The 18,436-nt window shown below is 39.4% G+C and overlaps 1 protein-coding gene across 1 annotated transcript in view; it reads right to left on the bottom strand.

Moving 5' to 3' along the window:
* LOC149013333 (UBQ, helicase-c and DEAD-like helicase domain-containing protein) overlaps nt 1-16,736 on the bottom strand; it is a 29,216-nt gene extending 12,480 nt beyond the window's left edge. Inside the window, exons 1-21 of the mRNA XM_089158482.1 lie at nt 16,514-16,736; nt 15,719-16,381; nt 15,089-15,200; nt 14,902-14,999; nt 13,546-13,704; nt 12,564-12,632; nt 12,359-12,481; nt 12,110-12,259; nt 11,764-11,895; nt 11,597-11,676; nt 11,278-11,372; nt 11,106-11,173; nt 10,686-10,787; nt 10,466-10,578; nt 9,386-9,493; nt 9,208-9,283; nt 6,296-6,432; nt 6,051-6,210; nt 5,760-5,939; nt 5,281-5,397; nt 4,916-5,071 (exon numbers count right to left, since the gene is read on the bottom strand). Of these exons, the coding sequence (XP_089014608.1) occupies nt 4,916-5,071; nt 5,281-5,397; nt 5,760-5,939; nt 6,051-6,210; nt 6,296-6,432; nt 9,208-9,283; nt 9,386-9,493; nt 10,466-10,578; nt 10,686-10,787; nt 11,106-11,173; nt 11,278-11,372; nt 11,597-11,676; nt 11,764-11,895; nt 12,110-12,259; nt 12,359-12,481; nt 12,564-12,632; nt 13,546-13,704; nt 14,902-14,999; nt 15,089-15,200; nt 15,719-16,381; nt 16,514-16,681 (3,066 nt within the window). The 5' untranslated portion in view covers nt 16,682-16,736. The remainder of the gene's footprint in view (nt 1-4,915; nt 5,072-5,280; nt 5,398-5,759; nt 5,940-6,050; nt 6,211-6,295; nt 6,433-9,207; nt 9,284-9,385; nt 9,494-10,465; nt 10,579-10,685; nt 10,788-11,105; nt 11,174-11,277; nt 11,373-11,596; nt 11,677-11,763; nt 11,896-12,109; nt 12,260-12,358; nt 12,482-12,563; nt 12,633-13,545; nt 13,705-14,901; nt 15,000-15,088; nt 15,201-15,718; nt 16,382-16,513) is intronic.
* Between the last annotated feature and the right edge of the window lie 1,700 nt (nt 16,737-18,436).

Genomic DNA, 18,436 nt, shown 5'->3' with positions numbered 1-18,436 from the left:
ACATCCTATTTCCAATTATGTTTCATATTAGTCCCTACCCTTAGAGTTTCAAAGTTTTGTTTCCTCTCTGTCCTCTGCTTCTGTTCCAAACACTTGGTAGGAATCATTATCTCACTTAAACTAGAAGGAAGCAATGGATGAGGAAATGCTAGCTGTGGACAACTAATGACTTTGCCTGTAGGAAAGCGGACTATTGGGTGCAAATGGATGTTCGCTATGAAGTACAAGGCAGATGAAACCATTGAAAGGTATAAGGCAAGATTGGTGGCCAAAGGCTTCGTTCATACTTATAGGATTGACTACCAGGAGACATTTGCCCCTATTGCCAAGATAAACGTAGTTCAAGATGTCCTCTCATGTGCAGTGAATAAGGGGTGGAGCCTATAATAGTTAGATGTCAATGATACTTTTCTACATGAAGAACTCTAAGCGTAGGTGCCTATGGATGTGCCATATGGGTATTTCACTATTAAGACTCATGGGAAAGTATACAAATTGAAAGGCATCATATGGGCTGAAGCAATCTCTTAAAGCGTGGTTTGGAAGTGTGATGCCCCGCATCTTTTTATATTGTTATTTTATTATCGTGTGTGAATGTGTCAGTCTTTAATATTATTAAAGGATCCGATGATTGATTTGATGGTTTAATCAAATGATTTGAATATAGTTAAAGGATAGCTTAAATGAGGCTAGATCCAATTGACATTGGGTCGAGGTTAGACATCGCTTGTGAATCCCACAGCAGTGGAATTAGACTGAACTGAAAACGAGGAAATGATCGGCATGATTTTCGGAACCCAGAGGTACTAATATTAGCACCTCAGAGTGGGCCCTGCATAAGATATTACAGTGGGCCCACAAGCCCATAACAAAGCCCATTAGTCATTTAATTAAATATATATTATATGTATATTATATATAATCAACCGACTTAAGAAAGGAGAGATTAACCGACTATATTGAGGAGGGAGGGAGAAGGTGACACCTCTCCCCCACCTCCTACTTACGTGGGGGCTTAAAACAAAAGAAAGAAAAAGAAGAAAAAAAAGAAGATAAAGACTTCTTATGGGTGCGTGGGATATGAGATAAAAGGAGAGAAAAGAGAAGGGTTGGAGATTTGCAGAAATCAGATTGCAGAGAAACAGTTTGAAGCTGAGGATAGAGAAGATAAAGAAAAGACAGAATAAGAGAAAGGGAAGTACCAAGCAATTAAGAGGAGAGGAGGAGAGAGAGAGAAGAGATAGAACGTGCAAGAGGAGAGAAAGAAAAGTGAGCAAGAGGAGAGAGAAGAAGTGGAAGTGAAGTGAAGCATAGAGAGAAATAGAGAAGGTAAAGGGCAGCCATTAAAGGCCTTAGAGGAGAACGTGGAGAAGAGGAGAGAGAAGGAGTGGAAGCAGAGGAGAGAGGAGATAAATGAGAGAAATAGAGAAAGTGGAGGGAAGCCATTAAAGGAAGAGGAGAGAGGAGTGGGGAGAAGAGGAGAGAGAGAGGAGTGGAGACAAAAGAGGAAGACAAGAAAGGAGAGAGAAGAAAACCGTGGGGAGGAGAGAGAAAATAAATAAAAAATAAAAAGGGGAAAATTTCCCTTTGGTTCCTACGCATTCGAAATAGTCAGTAATTGTTCGAGGTACAGGAGGGAGAGCGGATTCTTGACTGAACCAGGGTCAAAACACACACACACATGGAACCAAGACAGGTAAGTAATATTGACCAACCTGTAAATGTTAAGTGAGTGATTCCTTTTAGTAGACATATACCATGCACATGATAACATAGAGTCTATTTTATTTATTCGTTGATGCAATATATAAAAAGTGCATGATATATGTGTGTTTGTGTATTGAACAAAATGCCTGGATTGGATGACAGCCTAATGATTTGACTGAATTGCTTGACTTGGAATGCTAATAGTATTCTTGAACTGTTAATTATGAATTTGAAATGATAATTATGCTTATCAGATATGGACTTGTCATGCTCTCATATTTAAATGATTGAATTGCATGAATTGTGTTCAGATGAGACTGAATGATGATTGAATTGAAAAATGTTTATGGAAAAGACAAAGCATGGTAAGGCAATTCTGAAAATGAATATAAGAAAGGGAAAAAGGAATAAAATGTAATGGCTTCTGTAAGTCCTGATACTTATGTACCCAAATGGGAGGGCATGAAGCGAGACTGAAAAGTGGAAAGATATACTAGACTGATGATGGCCTCCTGTAGAGAACACCTGGCCTTGAGCCGAGAGACTGATGCCACTTGTGTGGTTGAGACTGATGTCACTTGTGTGGTTGGGACTGATGCCACTTGTGTGGTTGGTACTGATGCCACTTATGTGGTTGAGACTGATGCCACTTGTGTGGTTTAGACTGATGGTGCTCTCTCTTCAGGTAGCGCTTAGGTCTAGTTTAATGAAAAAGGGGAAAAAGGAAAAGGAAAATAAAAGAAGAAAAAAAATGAAAAAGAAAAATGAAAAGGAAATTGGAAAATATGATATAATATGACAGTGATGTGATGATTGATACATGATAACTTGTCTGACTTACTTACATGGTTGTCTATATTGCTTACTGGGCTGCAAAGCTCACTTTTGAAATTGTTGACAGGTCCTCAGATATGTGATAAGGGCAAGGGTGCTGCCACTTGACAGTACTTTTAAAGATGAAGACGGAAACCTTTTTCTTTTTGTTACAACTGTTGTTGGTTTAACTGAACTGTGAATGTATATATTTCTTGGAGACAGTATGTACTTTACTAAACATTGTTGTAAGGTCAAATGTAAGTATAACAGGACTTTAGACTGTATACATATGTTTATGAGTCAAATTATCAGACATGTTGCTTGTTTGTTCTAAAGAATGTTTAGTCTGGTTTTAGTAGTTATAAACATGTTTATTTAAGGAAGGAACTGTCACGTGCCCTAGTTAAATGTCCATAGTGTGGGCCCCACCAAGCCTGTGAAAACTGGGGTCGTGACAGGAAGGTTCCATAAGGCCATGATCTCTAGTGGCTACAGGTAAAGTAATGCAAATCACACGTAGACGTAGTTCATTAAAAGAGATGGTTCCCACACTATTATACTTCTAGTGTATGTGGATGATATTGTGATCATAAAGCAGTAGTGAGGATGAAATTTCAACTTTGAAAACTTTTTTGGTAACTAAGTTTGAAATTAAAGATATGGGAAAGCTCAAGTATTTCCTAGGTCTGGGGTTAGTATATTTGGTCAGTGGTGTGTCTCTCTCTCAGAGAAAGTATACTTTGGATCTGCTGAAGGAAGCTGGGATGTTAGGAAGTAAGCCAGCTAAGACTCCTGTCGAGCTTAATTCACACTTGAAGGCAAAAGAGGGAGAACCAGTTGAGACAAGCTATCAGAAGTAGGTCGGGAAGTTGATCTATCTGTCACACACTAGACCAGATATCACATTTGTAGTGAGTCTTGTCAGTCAGTATATGCATGATCCCTATTCCTCACATCTACATGCAGTATATCAAATCTTGAGGTATTTAAGGGCTACTCTAGGAAAAGGCATTTTGATTTCAACTCATGGACTCCTTAGAGTTGAGGCACACACAAATGTAGACTAGGCAGGAAGTTCAGATGACAGAAGGTCTACCTCTAGCTACTGTACTTATGTGGGAGGCAAGTTAGTAGCGTGGAGGAGCAAGAAATAGGCTATAGTTGCAAGATCCAATGCTGAAGCATAATTTCAGGCATTAGCTCAAGGTATTTGTAAAGTACAATGGTTGAAGCTACTTCAAGAGCTTGGGACAGATTTAGAGGCACCTATATAGTTGTATTCGGACAGCAAGTCAGCAATCAACATAGCTCATAATCTGGTGTAGCATGACAAGACCAAGCATGTTGAGATTGATAGGTACTTCATCAAGGAAAAGATTGAGGCTGGGCTGATTCAGATTAACTTAATTACCACAGATAATAAGCAGGCTAATGTGCTTACAAAGAGCTTAATTATCAAGATGTTCAGTAATATCATTGGCAAGTTGGCCATGATAAATATCTATGCTCCAATATAAGGCGGGGTGTTGCAAGGCAGAGATTTAGATTTGCTTTCCATATTTGGGGTTTCATTATTGAGGGTAGATTTGCTAGGATCTTTGTTAGAATCTTTTAGGATCGTTTATATTTTCTTGTAATATTCCCACATTGGGAAGGATCTAATTTGTTCTGTACTTGGCTAGTTATTAGTATAAATAAAGCTCCTGTTTTGTCCTTCAGACACAAGTCACAATTCCACAAATTATTCAACAATAATCCACAGGCACATCATAGTTCAGTAACCTTTACAAGTTATGACACTATCCATTAGTTGAGTAATCTAAATGAGTAAATGCTGAAAGTGCTTAAGAATGGTATTCAACAAGGCCTGTGGAGGCACCAACTTGCACGGTATTAAGGGCCTTGGATAAATGCAACCACGTCTTGGGATCAAATCTGGCCTCTGGGTGCATAAATTTTAAATAAGCTTCCCTATTCCAAAATAATTTAAAAAAAAAAAAAAAAAGTAGGGCCTGTAAAAGGTATATCTACTAAACAAATAAAAGTGGCATTTATCCACCACAAAAATGATAACCATAGAAAGGGAATGCAGACGATTGTATGTTGAAATAAAACCACAAAACCTATAACCCCCAATTCCCAAAGAGCTAGAAACATCAGAATCACTATATATGCAGACCATGCTTGAAAGGCCTGAACAGAAGCTATTGAAAAGTAAGAAATGGAACAATATAACAGAAATCATTACTGATTCAGGACACAAATCATTTTCCAGCATAACAATATTTATAATGAAAAAGGTAAGAGAATCAACATGTGTTATTCTGCAAAATAATCATGCAAGTCACAAAAAGGTGTGTTGTATTTTTCAAAAACTAAGAGGAACACATACAAAATCACCACCAATGACATCAATATCTGTATAGTCACGTGTCTTTGTGTAGTACTTCAAGCTAGCTTCTTGACATAGAGCAACCCTGGCTGATAAATCCAAGACCTTCACCAAATATGTTTTCCCTTGATGCATATAAACCGCACCTTCATAAATCTGAATGATAAAGAAGTGGCCAAATCTCAATTGTAGGTATATTGATGAATAGGCAGAAACAGTTAGAGGTGAAAAGCACATCATCAGAGACAAAAGTGGTTCTTCAACAAATAATACTGATATTAAGTAACTATTGTAGAAAAGTTTGATTTCTGAAACCATGCACAGAACATGTACGGAACACAAAGTAGGAATGGAAATTGTTCTACCTGAAAAAAGGCCTTGCTTTCCTCGATCTCTTCAACGGGTTCGTTTCTTTTATCCGTTATCACTTTGTACCTCTCAGTGTCTATTGCTCGAATACTAATTGCATGTGAGGGCTTTTTCTGGATTTATTAAAAAAAAAAAGAGAGAGAGAGAAATATAACATGACAAATACGTTACTACTGACACAATATCTAATAAAGGATAGAGCATTCTATGCACACCATTGACACCAGTAAGGGCCAGAATTATTATCGGTTTGCCTAAGTACAGCCCAAGAACAATTTTGCCTGGTAGATGAAATATTATTAAAGAAATTGTATAGCCAGCAGGCAAGGCTCCCACTACTGCAGTGACTAGGGAGGGTCAATAATGTATGTAGCTATACCCAGCTTTCACACAGCGGCTGTTTCCAGAATGAAAATACCATACTCAGTCATATTCTGCGTCTGAGAAAAGAAAAAGAAATGCACTAGAAGAGTACCTCATGCCCAATATAGCTCCACATTTGGGAGCTAAAATCAGAGGATGGGTCAGAACTCAGACATCCTTTATTTTTAAGAGATACTATTGCACTATTTAGACAAGAGCCAAAGTATTTCTCATCATACACCAAACTCAATGGGTATTCAAGAGCTGCACAAAGCAGATGCTGCTCAAGCACCTACAAGGATAAGGATAAAAAGTAAGCAAACAGAACTGTCAAACATATGAGAATGCACGTTGAAAAAAATGAAAATACACAAATTCTTTATACTAGGTTTGTTAGACAAACCTGCTGGTTATGAGCATAAACATGACAACTCTCAATTGTGCTCCCAAAGAGTTTTTGCGGGAATTTCATGAAATATTGATCAAGAGGACCTTCAAATGCAACATAGATGGCAAGAGCTGGCTTTTCCCTTCTCCCAGATCTCCCAGCTTGTTGCCACAAGCTAAATGTCCGAAACAAAAATGACGATTAAAAAGCTCAAACTGGAGGACAATTGTATTTATAACAAAGGAAGACATTCTACTTACCTGGCAACACTACCAGGAAAACCTAGATGCAAAGTTGCATCAATATGTCCAACATCAATACCCAACTCAAGAGCATTGGTTGCAGCAACCCCACGAAGCTTCCCATTAAAAAACTCGTACTCTATTCTCCTCCTTTCCTGTCCCATCAATTGAACAATATAAGAAATGACATTGATAGTTGTAATTATGGCAGACATTTGAGGTAATATAACAGAACATAGTTACTTAAGGTCCATCTCCCTGCCCATGGAGAATAATGTAGTCGACTTCAGTACAAGGAATGAAGGAAAAATAACAAGAGAGAGGAAATAAAAGAACAGAAAGATGAGCAAGAATAACTGGAAGAGAGAATCAATTTTTTCCCCTATGTTTACTAACTTGAAGGTAAATATGTTATGTACATGGATATAGTGGAGAGAGAATCCAGGATAGAGATAGAAAGATAAAATAGGGGAAATATATGATTGGCTTGACAGTGATGAAGCCATGACATCTTGGCCCAATTTGGAGGCTCACGACTTACACTCCTTAAAGTTCCTTCCATTTACAAATGATTAGAACTTCCTAGTGAATCCACTACTTCAAATGACTTCTTAGTATAACTATGACTCAATAATAACAATTCAGCCTTGTCCTATGACTGTGACTCAACAACTCCCCATTAAAACAGCCTCCCATGTACAATGCATAGCCAGATATCCACAAGATAACAAGTATACCTGAACAACTCTTTTTAACACCTATGCATGGAGACCATGCATGAGTCATGTATGGCAGGCACCTAACAACTCTTCCCTCCCCCTTCTTAAGTTAGTCTTGTCCGCAAGAAAAAAACCCTGGAAATGTCATGCATTGCTTCAAACTCTTCCCAACTGGCTTGTGAGGTGAAAGGCCTTCACAATTGGATAATTTGCTCCCCCCTTGGAGTTTTGCTTCCTAAAAACAGTGTCCAGTGTAAGGAATCCTCCCTACACTTGCCCTAAAAATGTGGGCATAGGTAGGTATAACTTCACAATGAGTCCTTTCATTAAGTTGTTGATTGAAGACACAAGTCTAAAAGTTACCGTGCATGTGAATAGCATTCCTAGTTTTAATTTGGGTCCCAGTTCCTAGGTCCATCACAGTTTAAGTTTGGAAGCTGTGTTGGCCATAGTAGTTATAATCTATAAATGTAGTTATAACTACTCAGTTGACCCCATGATTTGACAAAGAAGAGATTTTTTTTTTCTTTTATGAATATTGCTTTATTTGAGAGAGACTCTCGCCACAACCCCCTCATCAAATTCTTCAAGTTTCCTAAGCTGACCAAGTTCGATCGTCATTGAAGACTCTTCATTGTTGCTGGAATTTCCTGTGAATTCAAGAGCACCTTCAAGCATCCAAGTTGCTTTTCTTCTATCCAGTTGTAGAATCATCCCAATCCCTTATCTTCTTCTATTCTCTAATTTCCCAAGCCCTACCTCCTTCTCCTGAATTTTTGTTTTATACCCTCCACAGTCTTATTTCACCATTAAAGACCATTCAAATTCAGCCTACAGCCTCCCCACATCAACCTCTACATGCAATCCACCTTGCTGACCCCTCTCCATTGGAACCCTAGATCCATCAACCCCACCCTCAAGCGAAAACCCTATCTCTGCCCAACCCTAACCAACCATCCAGATTCTCCCAATTTGGATCAAATATAGAACTTAGAACCACCATCACTCTACCCAGGCAACAGCCAAATACCAAACCCTGAACCCTCGTTTCACCCAAAAAGATTTGAAAACCCAAAATGCTAACCCTGATTTGCTGAAAAGTTAAATCAGCATTCAGAAAAGTTCCAAGAAACCTTTAACTTATATTGATAGTTTCCTGTCTTCTACTTAACTAACCTAACCATCAAGCCCTAACAATAACCCAACCCTAGCCCTTAAGTAGACCCCACACCTATTTTTGACCTACACAAGCTTACCAGTTTCTGCCTCATCCTGGATAGTGGTTCTTAGGTGGTCTCCTACCAGTCTAAAACTATATCACTATGCCTGTGCTTTCAGCACCCAAACTTACTAGCGGTTTGCTCTCCATTTGATTCTTGTAGCGTTGGCAAATCTCCTTGAACCTGTTGGCCATCTCCAACCCGTGGTTTGAGTAGACACATGGAAGATAGGACAGATTCAGGAATCCACTACCTAGGCTCTATTACCCACAGGGATACAATGGACAGAAAATAGGTGATGGAGTTAGAAGAGGTAAAATAGGGGAAAGATAGGATTGGCTTTACTGAAGAAGCTAGATGAGTCTTCGAGTAATTTGGTCGCAGCCAACCTCTAGTCCTTGTAGCAATTGCTTTTCCATCTTCTTTCTGTTACCTTCTACACACATATGGGTGGTTAGAATTCCTATAACTCCAGTATTTCGAATATGAGTCAATAACTCCTTATTAAACAACCTCCAACATAAGATGCTAAACCAAATAACAATGAGATAACTACCTTACTGAACAAAAGTCTATCATTCCCTTGCATGCGAAACTAACTATGTGTGCAATTTCAGCTATGCATCAGCCATGCATACAAGTCAGGTTACAGAACACCAAGAGTGGTAAATTACTAGCTACTTTAACAAAGTACCCATAATACTCATACTACATGAACCCAACAGTCCTACACAATTTGTCTTGCTACCAATCAATCACTAGACTATTCCAGGAATCATAATACTATTGAGCATTCTTTCCTAATCCATACTGAATGAAACAAAGATCTTGCTTGATTACCCAGAGAAAAGCATTTAAGTGATCTGATCAGGTGGGATGCCACATTGTACATAGCCACCTTCAGCACTGGAATTTTTAATACACATCAAGAGCCATATCTAGCCAATACAATAACCATAAAGGGTACAAAATACACAATAACAGAACCAACCTCAGCAATGTATCCCCCACGATAAGCACATATAGAGCCAACCAGATCAGGTGCAGTTCCTTGAAGGATCTCACGACTGCCAAAATCACAGTGAAGTAATCACCATGGTAAAAACTGAAAAGTCAAAACCAGGTATAGAGTAGACAAAGACATTTGATTTCAGAAGGCTGAGACTTACGTATAGAATAGCACAAGTTCAGTGAGTTTCCGTGTTTTACAAAAAGCAATGCAGCGAAGTCCATGCTGAACCATTTCTGCAAAGAGACAGGAAACATCTATAACCGGACTGCAAAACAGAAAGGACGTATCAAATGAATACTCTTGCTACCACATATGACAAACAGATGACTCATTGCACTAACAAAACATGATGTGCAGAGAGAAAGCTCTTGTTCTTATCTATCCATGATATTCAGAGAGGCACACTAAACATGTGGTATAGATATTCATATGGTACTAGGCAAGTACAAAGTATGCACAGAATTACCAAGCCATGTACTAAGTGTAACAATACAATATGGGTTTAATATACCAATTCCTACAAGTATATGCTCCAAGAAAGGCCAAGAGTCCACCCAGAGAAAATTTAGATACTCGCTCTCCCAAGGAAGTTTCCCATGGTAGCACTGTGATCATTTTCCAGACTCCAGTCTCTACCATCATAGTCATGCAAAGCAAAATTCATGCTATGGTAATATGCTTACACTAAGGGTGAAGACATGCATTTTCTCAACACAGGTGCACTTTGAAACCGTCACTCTTCAGCCAAAAATCTCTGAAGAGGTGTCGTGTGATGACTCTTAAGCTGAGGATTGAGTTTCAACTCAAAAGACTGTCCAAAGCAGAGTGAACCATATAAAAAGCCCAGGACGGAGGCTATTACAACTCAAAGAATCCTATTGGGACCTACATCGAAAGCCCCAGGCATTCTGTACACTGCTGCTTCATGACTGCAGGGAGTTGACGGTTGGATACACCAAGCTCCCAAAGCTAATAGTCTCCTAGGCCACCATCTTCTACTACTACTACCCTAATGTTAGTTGGTAGCATGTCAAGATCAACAAAATCTGCTCACACATACAAAGATGGTCACTATGGAGGCCAAGAAAATTATCCAAGTCTCATCCAATTTACAACTATCATGAATTGCAGTAAAATCCAATATTTCCAGCAATAATACATCAATTATTACAAACAAAACACAGAAAGACAGGGTATTTTACAAATTGACAAGGTTGGCACAGTAAGCATTTACTACCTTGAGGGCTTGGCCTTGAATTTTCCATCAGCATATTGATTTGTATCTGAGCTATTTGGAATCTTTGGTATCTGTTTTTGGGCAGTGTTGGCAGGTAAACCATTTACTGAAAACTAAGAAAAGAAGCTTCATCATTCAGACATTCTCCATGCAATACAACACTAAGCTTCATCATTCAGACATTCTCTATGCAATACAACACTGTAACAAAAGCACCTACTGTTGTAGAACAAGAAGAAGGATTCCATAAGATAAAATGTTTCGGACCACAAGGACTTCCATCTTTCTGAATAAGCTCCAACGTTGACAAGCTCACAAGTTCCTGAAGCATTGAAAATTTAATACCAGAAACAGTGATTTCTTATTCAAAGCAGCAAAGATGAAATTCTAGGGATCATTGTAGATGTCAAATCACAAGAAGCATTGTAATCTCAGTATTTTCCTATTTAGTAACTGCCTTCTTTCTCTCAGCAAGATACTAGATCCACATAATTACTGATGGGCTTAAAGCAAATCAAGAAATAGGCATTAAGCTAACAATCTGTTCTTATGAACCCCATGCTTCTACACAAGTGCACAAAGAAAGCCACAGTTTGTAAGAAATGAAAACTAGGTTCTGACTGAGTTTCTTTGATCAAACCATTGCATGCTCACGAGGGTTTGCAGAGGTCGCAGTAGAAAATACAAAAGAAGGTTCGCTTCCATACACTGAAATGCAAAATAAGACATGCATTTACTCTCAAAAGAAAAATCAAGCAAAACCTATCAAGAAGAATCACTTATTAGCCATAAAGCTCACAAGAACAATCTACCATGACAACAGATACGGCGAAGTCTCCTCAATATTAAAGAAGTATGGCAACCAAAAGCTCCCTTGTAAGCATGAGCCTCATCAATGATGACAAACCTGATTGAAAAGACAATTGAAAACGTTTTGAATAGTCAAAAAAGTGTAATGAATTCAACAAACCAAAAACCTTAGTTGTAAAATACAGAAGAAAAAACATTAAAAAATCAAAAGGTTGACAATCCTATAAGCTGAGCACTCTCAAATCAATTTATGAGATAGGCAAACAGAAAGGAAAAAATCACCAGGGAAGGTAGTAATCATCAGTTTGTATCTGAAGCTACCTCAGATTTGATAAAATCCGCTGGAATTGTCTATGGTATGGCAAGATTGACATGTGTAACATATCAGGATTTGAGATTAACTGCATTTAGACAGAGCATTTTCAGCCAAAAGTTGGATAATATGTTGACCGATGAAAAGCACAAGTATGCAGCAAACCAAACATTACCAGTCTAGCACTTTCACGGAGCCATTTCCTATCCTTTTGAGAAGTATCGCCATCATAGACACCAATATTTTTGCTAATATCCATTCCCTCTGTCATCACTAACAGAGCTCTTAACTGATCTTGAGCTAAAGCCTGCATGAATAGACAGATTTAATTTACTGATATTACTTAATCTAGGAATAAAAAGCAATGTCAAGTAAATGCCCCAACAGAAGTGAAAAGAGGGACTAATATGGGATTTTTTTTAATGAATTCACGAAAAGAAAAGCTTTGACTAAAAAAATTCAAAACTTGAGTTCATTAAGCCGCATTCCAATTATAAAATTATGCTTTAATTCCAGAAAACCTTTGTCGGGAATAAGTACAGAGCACATGATGATAAATTCTGGGTCAATGCTTCTAGCACCGGCACATTGTAACAAAGGGATTTTCCACTAGAAGTCATTGTTGCCACAACAACATCTTTCCCAGAAAGAGAAGCTTGGATTGACTCTGCCTGCATATAACAACAGAACCAGAAAGATAAAGGAGTTAGAAAAGTACTGAGAAAATAATTCACATTAAAACAGGAGTTCAGCACAAGACTATATCATACCTGGTGACAGTATAACCTAGTAATTCCAATCCTCTGAAGTGCAGACCTCATTGTCTCTGAGAGTTCATTTGGAATCTCAACAAAGTCAGCCTTTCTCGCACCAATTTCTTCAATATGAACTATCTGCACTGGAAACAATTCATTGTCGACTTCTAATCTCTTCATATAGTGGCAACAGACTGATAAACACGGGAATGGGAGAAACCTGTCCTTGAGATCCAAGACCCTTTCTAAGATGTTCAACCATTTCTCCTGGTGACAAGACATTTGTGTCCTGTTGACTCAGCAAATTAGTGAAAGAGAATACGATACTTCTCCAGGGGGCAGTAATAAAAGTCCAAGATAAAAGCATAGGAAAAACAGCATCAAAGGATATCAAAAATTCGAAAACAAATTATGTTAGATTAATCATGTCAATGACAAAGAGGGTGGGCCCTGGTGCAGTAGTAAAGTTTACTCCATTTTAACCAAGTTCAAGTTGGGACTGTGGGATTCAAATGAAAATTTTGTAGCATCTCAAAGCACATGGTGTGAAGGTTCATCAGCAGCTATAATGGAACTTGTGGCGATTCGGGATGGTCTGGTGCTAGCTCAGTCATTAGGAGTAGCAGAAGCACAATTTAATTCAGACTCTTTGGTTGCAGTCCAAGCTCCCCCATCCTTAGATTGGATGAGTAGGAGTTTAGTTATTGAGATTTCTAAACTTGTTTTAGGTTTCAGTTGTTTTTTTTTTTATTTCATTCCCAGGTCAAACAACTCTTTTGCGGATTTTCTAGCTAGGGGTGCTAGGCATTTAAAGCTTGTTAGGTGGTGTTGGTGGGGAGTTCCACCAGTGTGTATTGTTAATCCCTCCTTACTGTCAAGCAGGTCTGCAGGTTTGGATGTTTTATTTGAATGAATGAATGAAATTCTTGGTTCTTGACCAAAAAAAAAAGATTGGTCTGCCTCTTTGCTGAAGCAAGGTAAGGCTACATTATGACCCTCCCCACACCCTGCAGTGGCAGAAACCTCATGCACTAAGCATGCCATCTTTAAATCTTACCAATAAGATCCTTATTAGATGATGAGTATCAAAACAAATGTCCATCTACTAAGATTTGAACAGCATACACAAAAGTCTAGTATCAAGCAACCAACCCACATGGAATCATTGATCCTATTAATGCTGAAAAGGAGATAGTATCTACCTGACATCGTGCCTGCAGCGAATGAGAACTTGAAGTGGCAGAAGAAGTCCTAGTACATTTTGCTTCACAGGCTTTAGCAGTATCACCCTCTTCCATAGATTTTAGAAGATCATCCAATGATAAAAGCGTCATAACCCTACTTGTATATATCATTTTACCCTGCATGATAAAATCTCTAGGGGTATAAGACATGGATGGGTAAGAACTACAGAAGAATGACATATAGTAGTTAAATAGGTAAGCACAGAGTTCAATACAGTTTTTACAGCAGTAAACCTGTTAATTCAACTCAACTTAACTCAGCCTTGTCCCAAGTAAATGGGGTTGACAACATGAATCCCTTCCCTCCAATCAGCTCTATTCAAGCCAGATCCCCTACAAGGCCTAAGGCCATAAGCTATATATGACTTTCCAAACCATTTCTCCCAGAGTCATGTTAGGTTACCCTGGGTTCTTTTAGTTCATTCAATCTGAACCAAATCACTCCATGCTAGTGATTTAAAGGTCTTTGATACATATTGTCCATTCCCTCTCAAATGACATTCTTGTAGTTATCATGTATCGTAACTACTCCTAAATCAGCTATGATATAAAGAAAATAGGGGATGAAGTGAAAAGGTATGTCAGGGTCTTGTATGATCAACATATTCATTCAAAGCTGAAAAGAAAATCCTACAGGACTATTGTATGACCAGCTATAATATATGGTGCCCGAGTGTTGGGGTGTTAAGAAGCATCATATAGACAAACCCAATGTAGTAGAAATGAGGATGCTAAGATGGATGAGTGGCAAAACTTAGAAGGATAAGGTAACGAATGATCATACAAAACTGAAATGATAAGCTACTAGAAAGTCTATTGAGGCGGCATGGCCATATTCAATGAAGGCTTTTCAATGCCTCTGTATGTGGAAGTTATTTAATCCAAATATAAGGAACTAGAAGAGCTAGGACAGATCTAAAGATAACCTTAAGAGAAGTAGTAAGAAAGGATATGCATGGCTTAGGCCTTGTATTTAGCATAGCTTCAAATAAAGTTGATTGGAAGACAAGGATCCATGTAGCTGACCCCATTTACTTGGGATAAGGCTTATTCTGGTTGTTGTTGTTGTTGTAGTTTTACCACTCATCTATCTCAACAAATGGCTAAACAAAGATAGCAACTGATCCAGTTAAGAAGAACAGGAAGGCCAGCAGAAAATCAAGCTACCAATTGAGTCAGAGTATCAAACTAGACCAATTTGAGTACCCAATAAGACATATGGACCACGGGCTTAGTATAATAATCCATTATGCATGTCATTAATGTTCAAAAATTCCCTATACATGAGAAAAAGTTGTACATGGAGAAACATACCATTAAGGATGTAACAGCATCCAATAGCTTTTTTTTGAAAGCACTCTCCCGTTTCTTCTTATTGTTTAGGACCATTGAGGTTAGGACCTTTTTTCTAGCTGACAGACCATCAATTTAGAACCAACAAACAGCTGCGTTAGAAGCCATTCAATATAGATTGTGAGGCGAACAGCATCTCCATACTTACCAGTCTTACGATTTTCAGCTTTAACCCCCTGTTCAATCAACGAAGAATTGAAAATAACAATAGAATCACCCGCACCGGCAGCAGCAGTCTCTTGGTCACCAAACTTCACCACCTGAGAAGGGTTATATGAAGATATCCTTTAACATGGTAAAACCTTTGAAGTTTCCTTTGTTTACAGTGGATTCATTGGCTAAAAGTGAATTGTACCACAGAATCCAATTTAATCTAACAACCCATAAAATAGGGATTAAAAAGTTGCTCACTAAAAACATTTGATAGGAGATGAGTTTTAGAATGTTTACAACAATAAACATGGTCATGATGGAAAAGTTCTTTTGGATGAATTCTTCTAAAGCAATTGGGAAGATAAATTTTCTCTTCAAGTCTATGGCTCTATTCAATACAAAATTCAACTCAACTGAGCTGCATCCTAAAAACTCCGCATCAGCTAATGCAAGATAGACACAGAGAAAAGAAATCAGTTAATGCAAGGTGAAACACCCACGGAGAGGCAGTATACTGTAAACATGTAACGGCCTCACACTTATGGAAGAACTAGAAATACTGTCAAAACAGCCTCATTCCAACACTTTATGGGATGATAGAAATTTTAGCGGAAGCATCAATTACCTCTGGACAAAGAACTGACAGATGCTTCAAGTCCGAAATATCAATATCAAGTCCATATTTCTTAAGATGCTTCAAGGCTCCATCTAAATGATCCAAAGTGATTCTTTCCTGCTTCATTTGGAAGACCACGTAAAAGGTGTTCACAAAAGCAAAGCTCTTCAGTACTTTCTTCAACCATGAAGGACACAAGCACAACTTTTTCTTCTCGTTGCATGGAACTGCGCCATTGTCTGTTAAATAAACTTTCAAGAAGCAACTCCCTGACTTAGGATCAGACAAACAATCCACTGACTCCAAAAACTGAAAAAACTTTTCACTATTCTGTTCATCGATAACTTTACTGCTAGCCGAACCTTGGGTACCCTGAAAGAGGTCATCTAGTAGTCTTTCCTGTCCATCATAATTAGGTCGTTTCCTACTAGGGGTGCTCATCACACTATCATTTTCATGAAGATTCGCATTTGATTGAACTCCACTTCTTGAAATACCAGATAAATACAATGCAGAATTCTGGCTGGGGCCTTGCGACGTAGGAGTAGGCAAGCTGGAGACTTGATGATGCGTGTGAGGCCGTTCCTTTTTTGTAAAAGGAACAAGAACAAAGAAATCGTCATGGCCAAGAGAGTGACTACCTATTTGACTCCCCAGGTCTGGCTTAGTGCCCTACATAAACGAATTCAGACATCAAAGATGTAACTTGAAGAATCAAAAGTCTTTTGTAAGTAATAAGAAGAAGACCGAAGTAGCAAATTACATGAAATATTCGAATAATAATTCATCGAAATGATGGATTACCTTCAAAAATAGATGAAAGTTGGGGGAATTCTTGGCTGGAAGGAACGATTCCTTCAACTTCAGTTTTAATTCTTCAATGTTACCTGTTGGGGAAACCGAAATCGTCGTCGATTCACCGGCAAGGCTCCGAACTTGAACTCGTATGGTTCCCCCCTCGATCTCCTGCATCTCTTCTCGACTCTATCTTTCTAGTTCGACCCAATTTGGGTACTTACAGGCTACAGCGACATGTCACGCCTTTTGTCTCCTCTCTCTCCCGCCCTTCTCTTTTCCTCCTTTTTTTTTTTTTTTTTTTTTTTTTTTTTTTTTTTTTTTTTTTTTTTTTTTTTTTTTTCTTTTTTTTTTTTTTCTTTGGTTTTTTTTTCCCCTTTTTTTTTTTTTGCTTTTTTTTCTTGTTTTTTTGTTTTTTTTTTCTTCCCTTCTCTTCTCTTTTTTTTTTTTCTCTTTCTTTTTCTTTTTTGTTCTGGTCTTCTTCTTTGTTCTTTGTCCTTCCCTTCTTTTCTTGCTTTCCTTTTCCTTTCTTTTTTGTTCTTCTCCTTCTTTTTTCTTTTTCCTTTTTCTTTTTTGCTTTGTTTTGCTTGCCCTTTTTGTTGGTTGTGTTTTGTCCTCCTCCTTGCTCCTTTTCTTTGCCTCTTTCCTTGGGCTCTCTTTCTTCGTCGCCTGTGTCTGCCCCTTTTGGCTCCTTTTTTGCTCTTCGCCCCTCCTTGTCCCTTGTTCGTTGGGCCTCGTCTCCTTCCTCCTTCCCCTTGTTTTGCTGGGTCGCCTTGCTTCTTTCCCTCGTTTTGTCGGTTGCTTTCCGTTTCTCTCGCTCCCTTGGCCTCCCTCGTGGGCGTGCTTGGTTGCTTGGCTCCTTTTCCTTGCTCTTTTGGCCTTTGCCTCTCTCGTTGGCGTTGTTTTGCCCCGTTCCCTGGCCCTTGCCTTTTGCCTTGATCGCCCTCTCGTCTCCCCTTTGTTGTGTGGGCTTTTCTTCTTGGCCTTGTGCCGCGTGCTGTCCCTGTGCCCTCCTCTTCTCGTGTCTTGGTGCCTTGGGCCTTTTTTGGGCTCCTGCTGTGGTCTCCCCTTGTCTTTGGGCTTTTCTTCTTCTTTTCTTGCTTGCCCCCTCCTTGTTGGGCTTGTTTGTGCCTTCCTTGTGTGGTGGTCTTTGCCCCTTCTCTCCCCCCTTTGCCTTTTGCTCTTCTTGGCCTTGTGTCCCTTGCTCTTTGGACTCCTTCTGCTCTTGTCCCTGCGTTGTGCTCTTGCCTTTTGGGCCCTCCTGGTCTTCCTCTTGGTCTCTCGGACCTCCCTGTGTTGGCTCCTTCACGTAGTCTCGAATCGACCCCGTGTGCTTTAGCCTCTTGATGTTCTTTCGGGCCAAGAATGCGTTCTCCGGATAAAATTGTTTCTTAAGCTCTTTCTTGAAGTCTTCCCATGTGTCTATGGTGCACGTACCTTTTGCATGTCATTGTACCTTCGTCTCCACCATAGAGCTGCGGTTTCGGTGAGGTAGAGTTGCCGGTCTTGATCTTGGTAGACTCGTCCTCCATCGCGTAGCTTCGAATACCGCTCCATGTGCCATGGAAGTTGTCAACCTCCCGAGCATCTCTCGTTCCCTCGAATGCCTTAGGCTTTGGCACCTCCACCCTTGGTGCTTCACGCCACACCTCCCACCGCGTGGTTCTCCCGCCGTTGCTACCTCTCTACTCAATTCCCGCACACGAGCTTCCACCGTGGCGATCCTTTCCACTACTTGGGTCCGAAGGGCCTCAAACTCGTTGTTGTTGTTTGTGCTCCATGGTGTTGAGAGCACCCAATAGGAACTCCTTGAGCTCGTCCATCCGGCCATCGAGCTCATCGGTCCTTTGCTCCCCAACGTCAGGCGTTCCCTTGCCTCGGCCATCGCCAACTCCACCCGCGTTAGCGTGGCTCCATAGTTGCACTAACTTC

Source organism: Hakea prostrata, chromosome 6 (genome assembly GCF_041222555.1).
Source record: "Hakea prostrata isolate BN-2017 chromosome 6, UWA_Hpros_2, whole genome shotgun sequence".
Lineage (NCBI taxonomy): Eukaryota > Viridiplantae > Streptophyta > Magnoliopsida > Proteales > Proteaceae > Hakea > Hakea prostrata.
The sequence above is the reverse complement of the archived record's forward strand: the minus strand, read 5'-3'. Positions and strand labels throughout refer to the sequence as shown.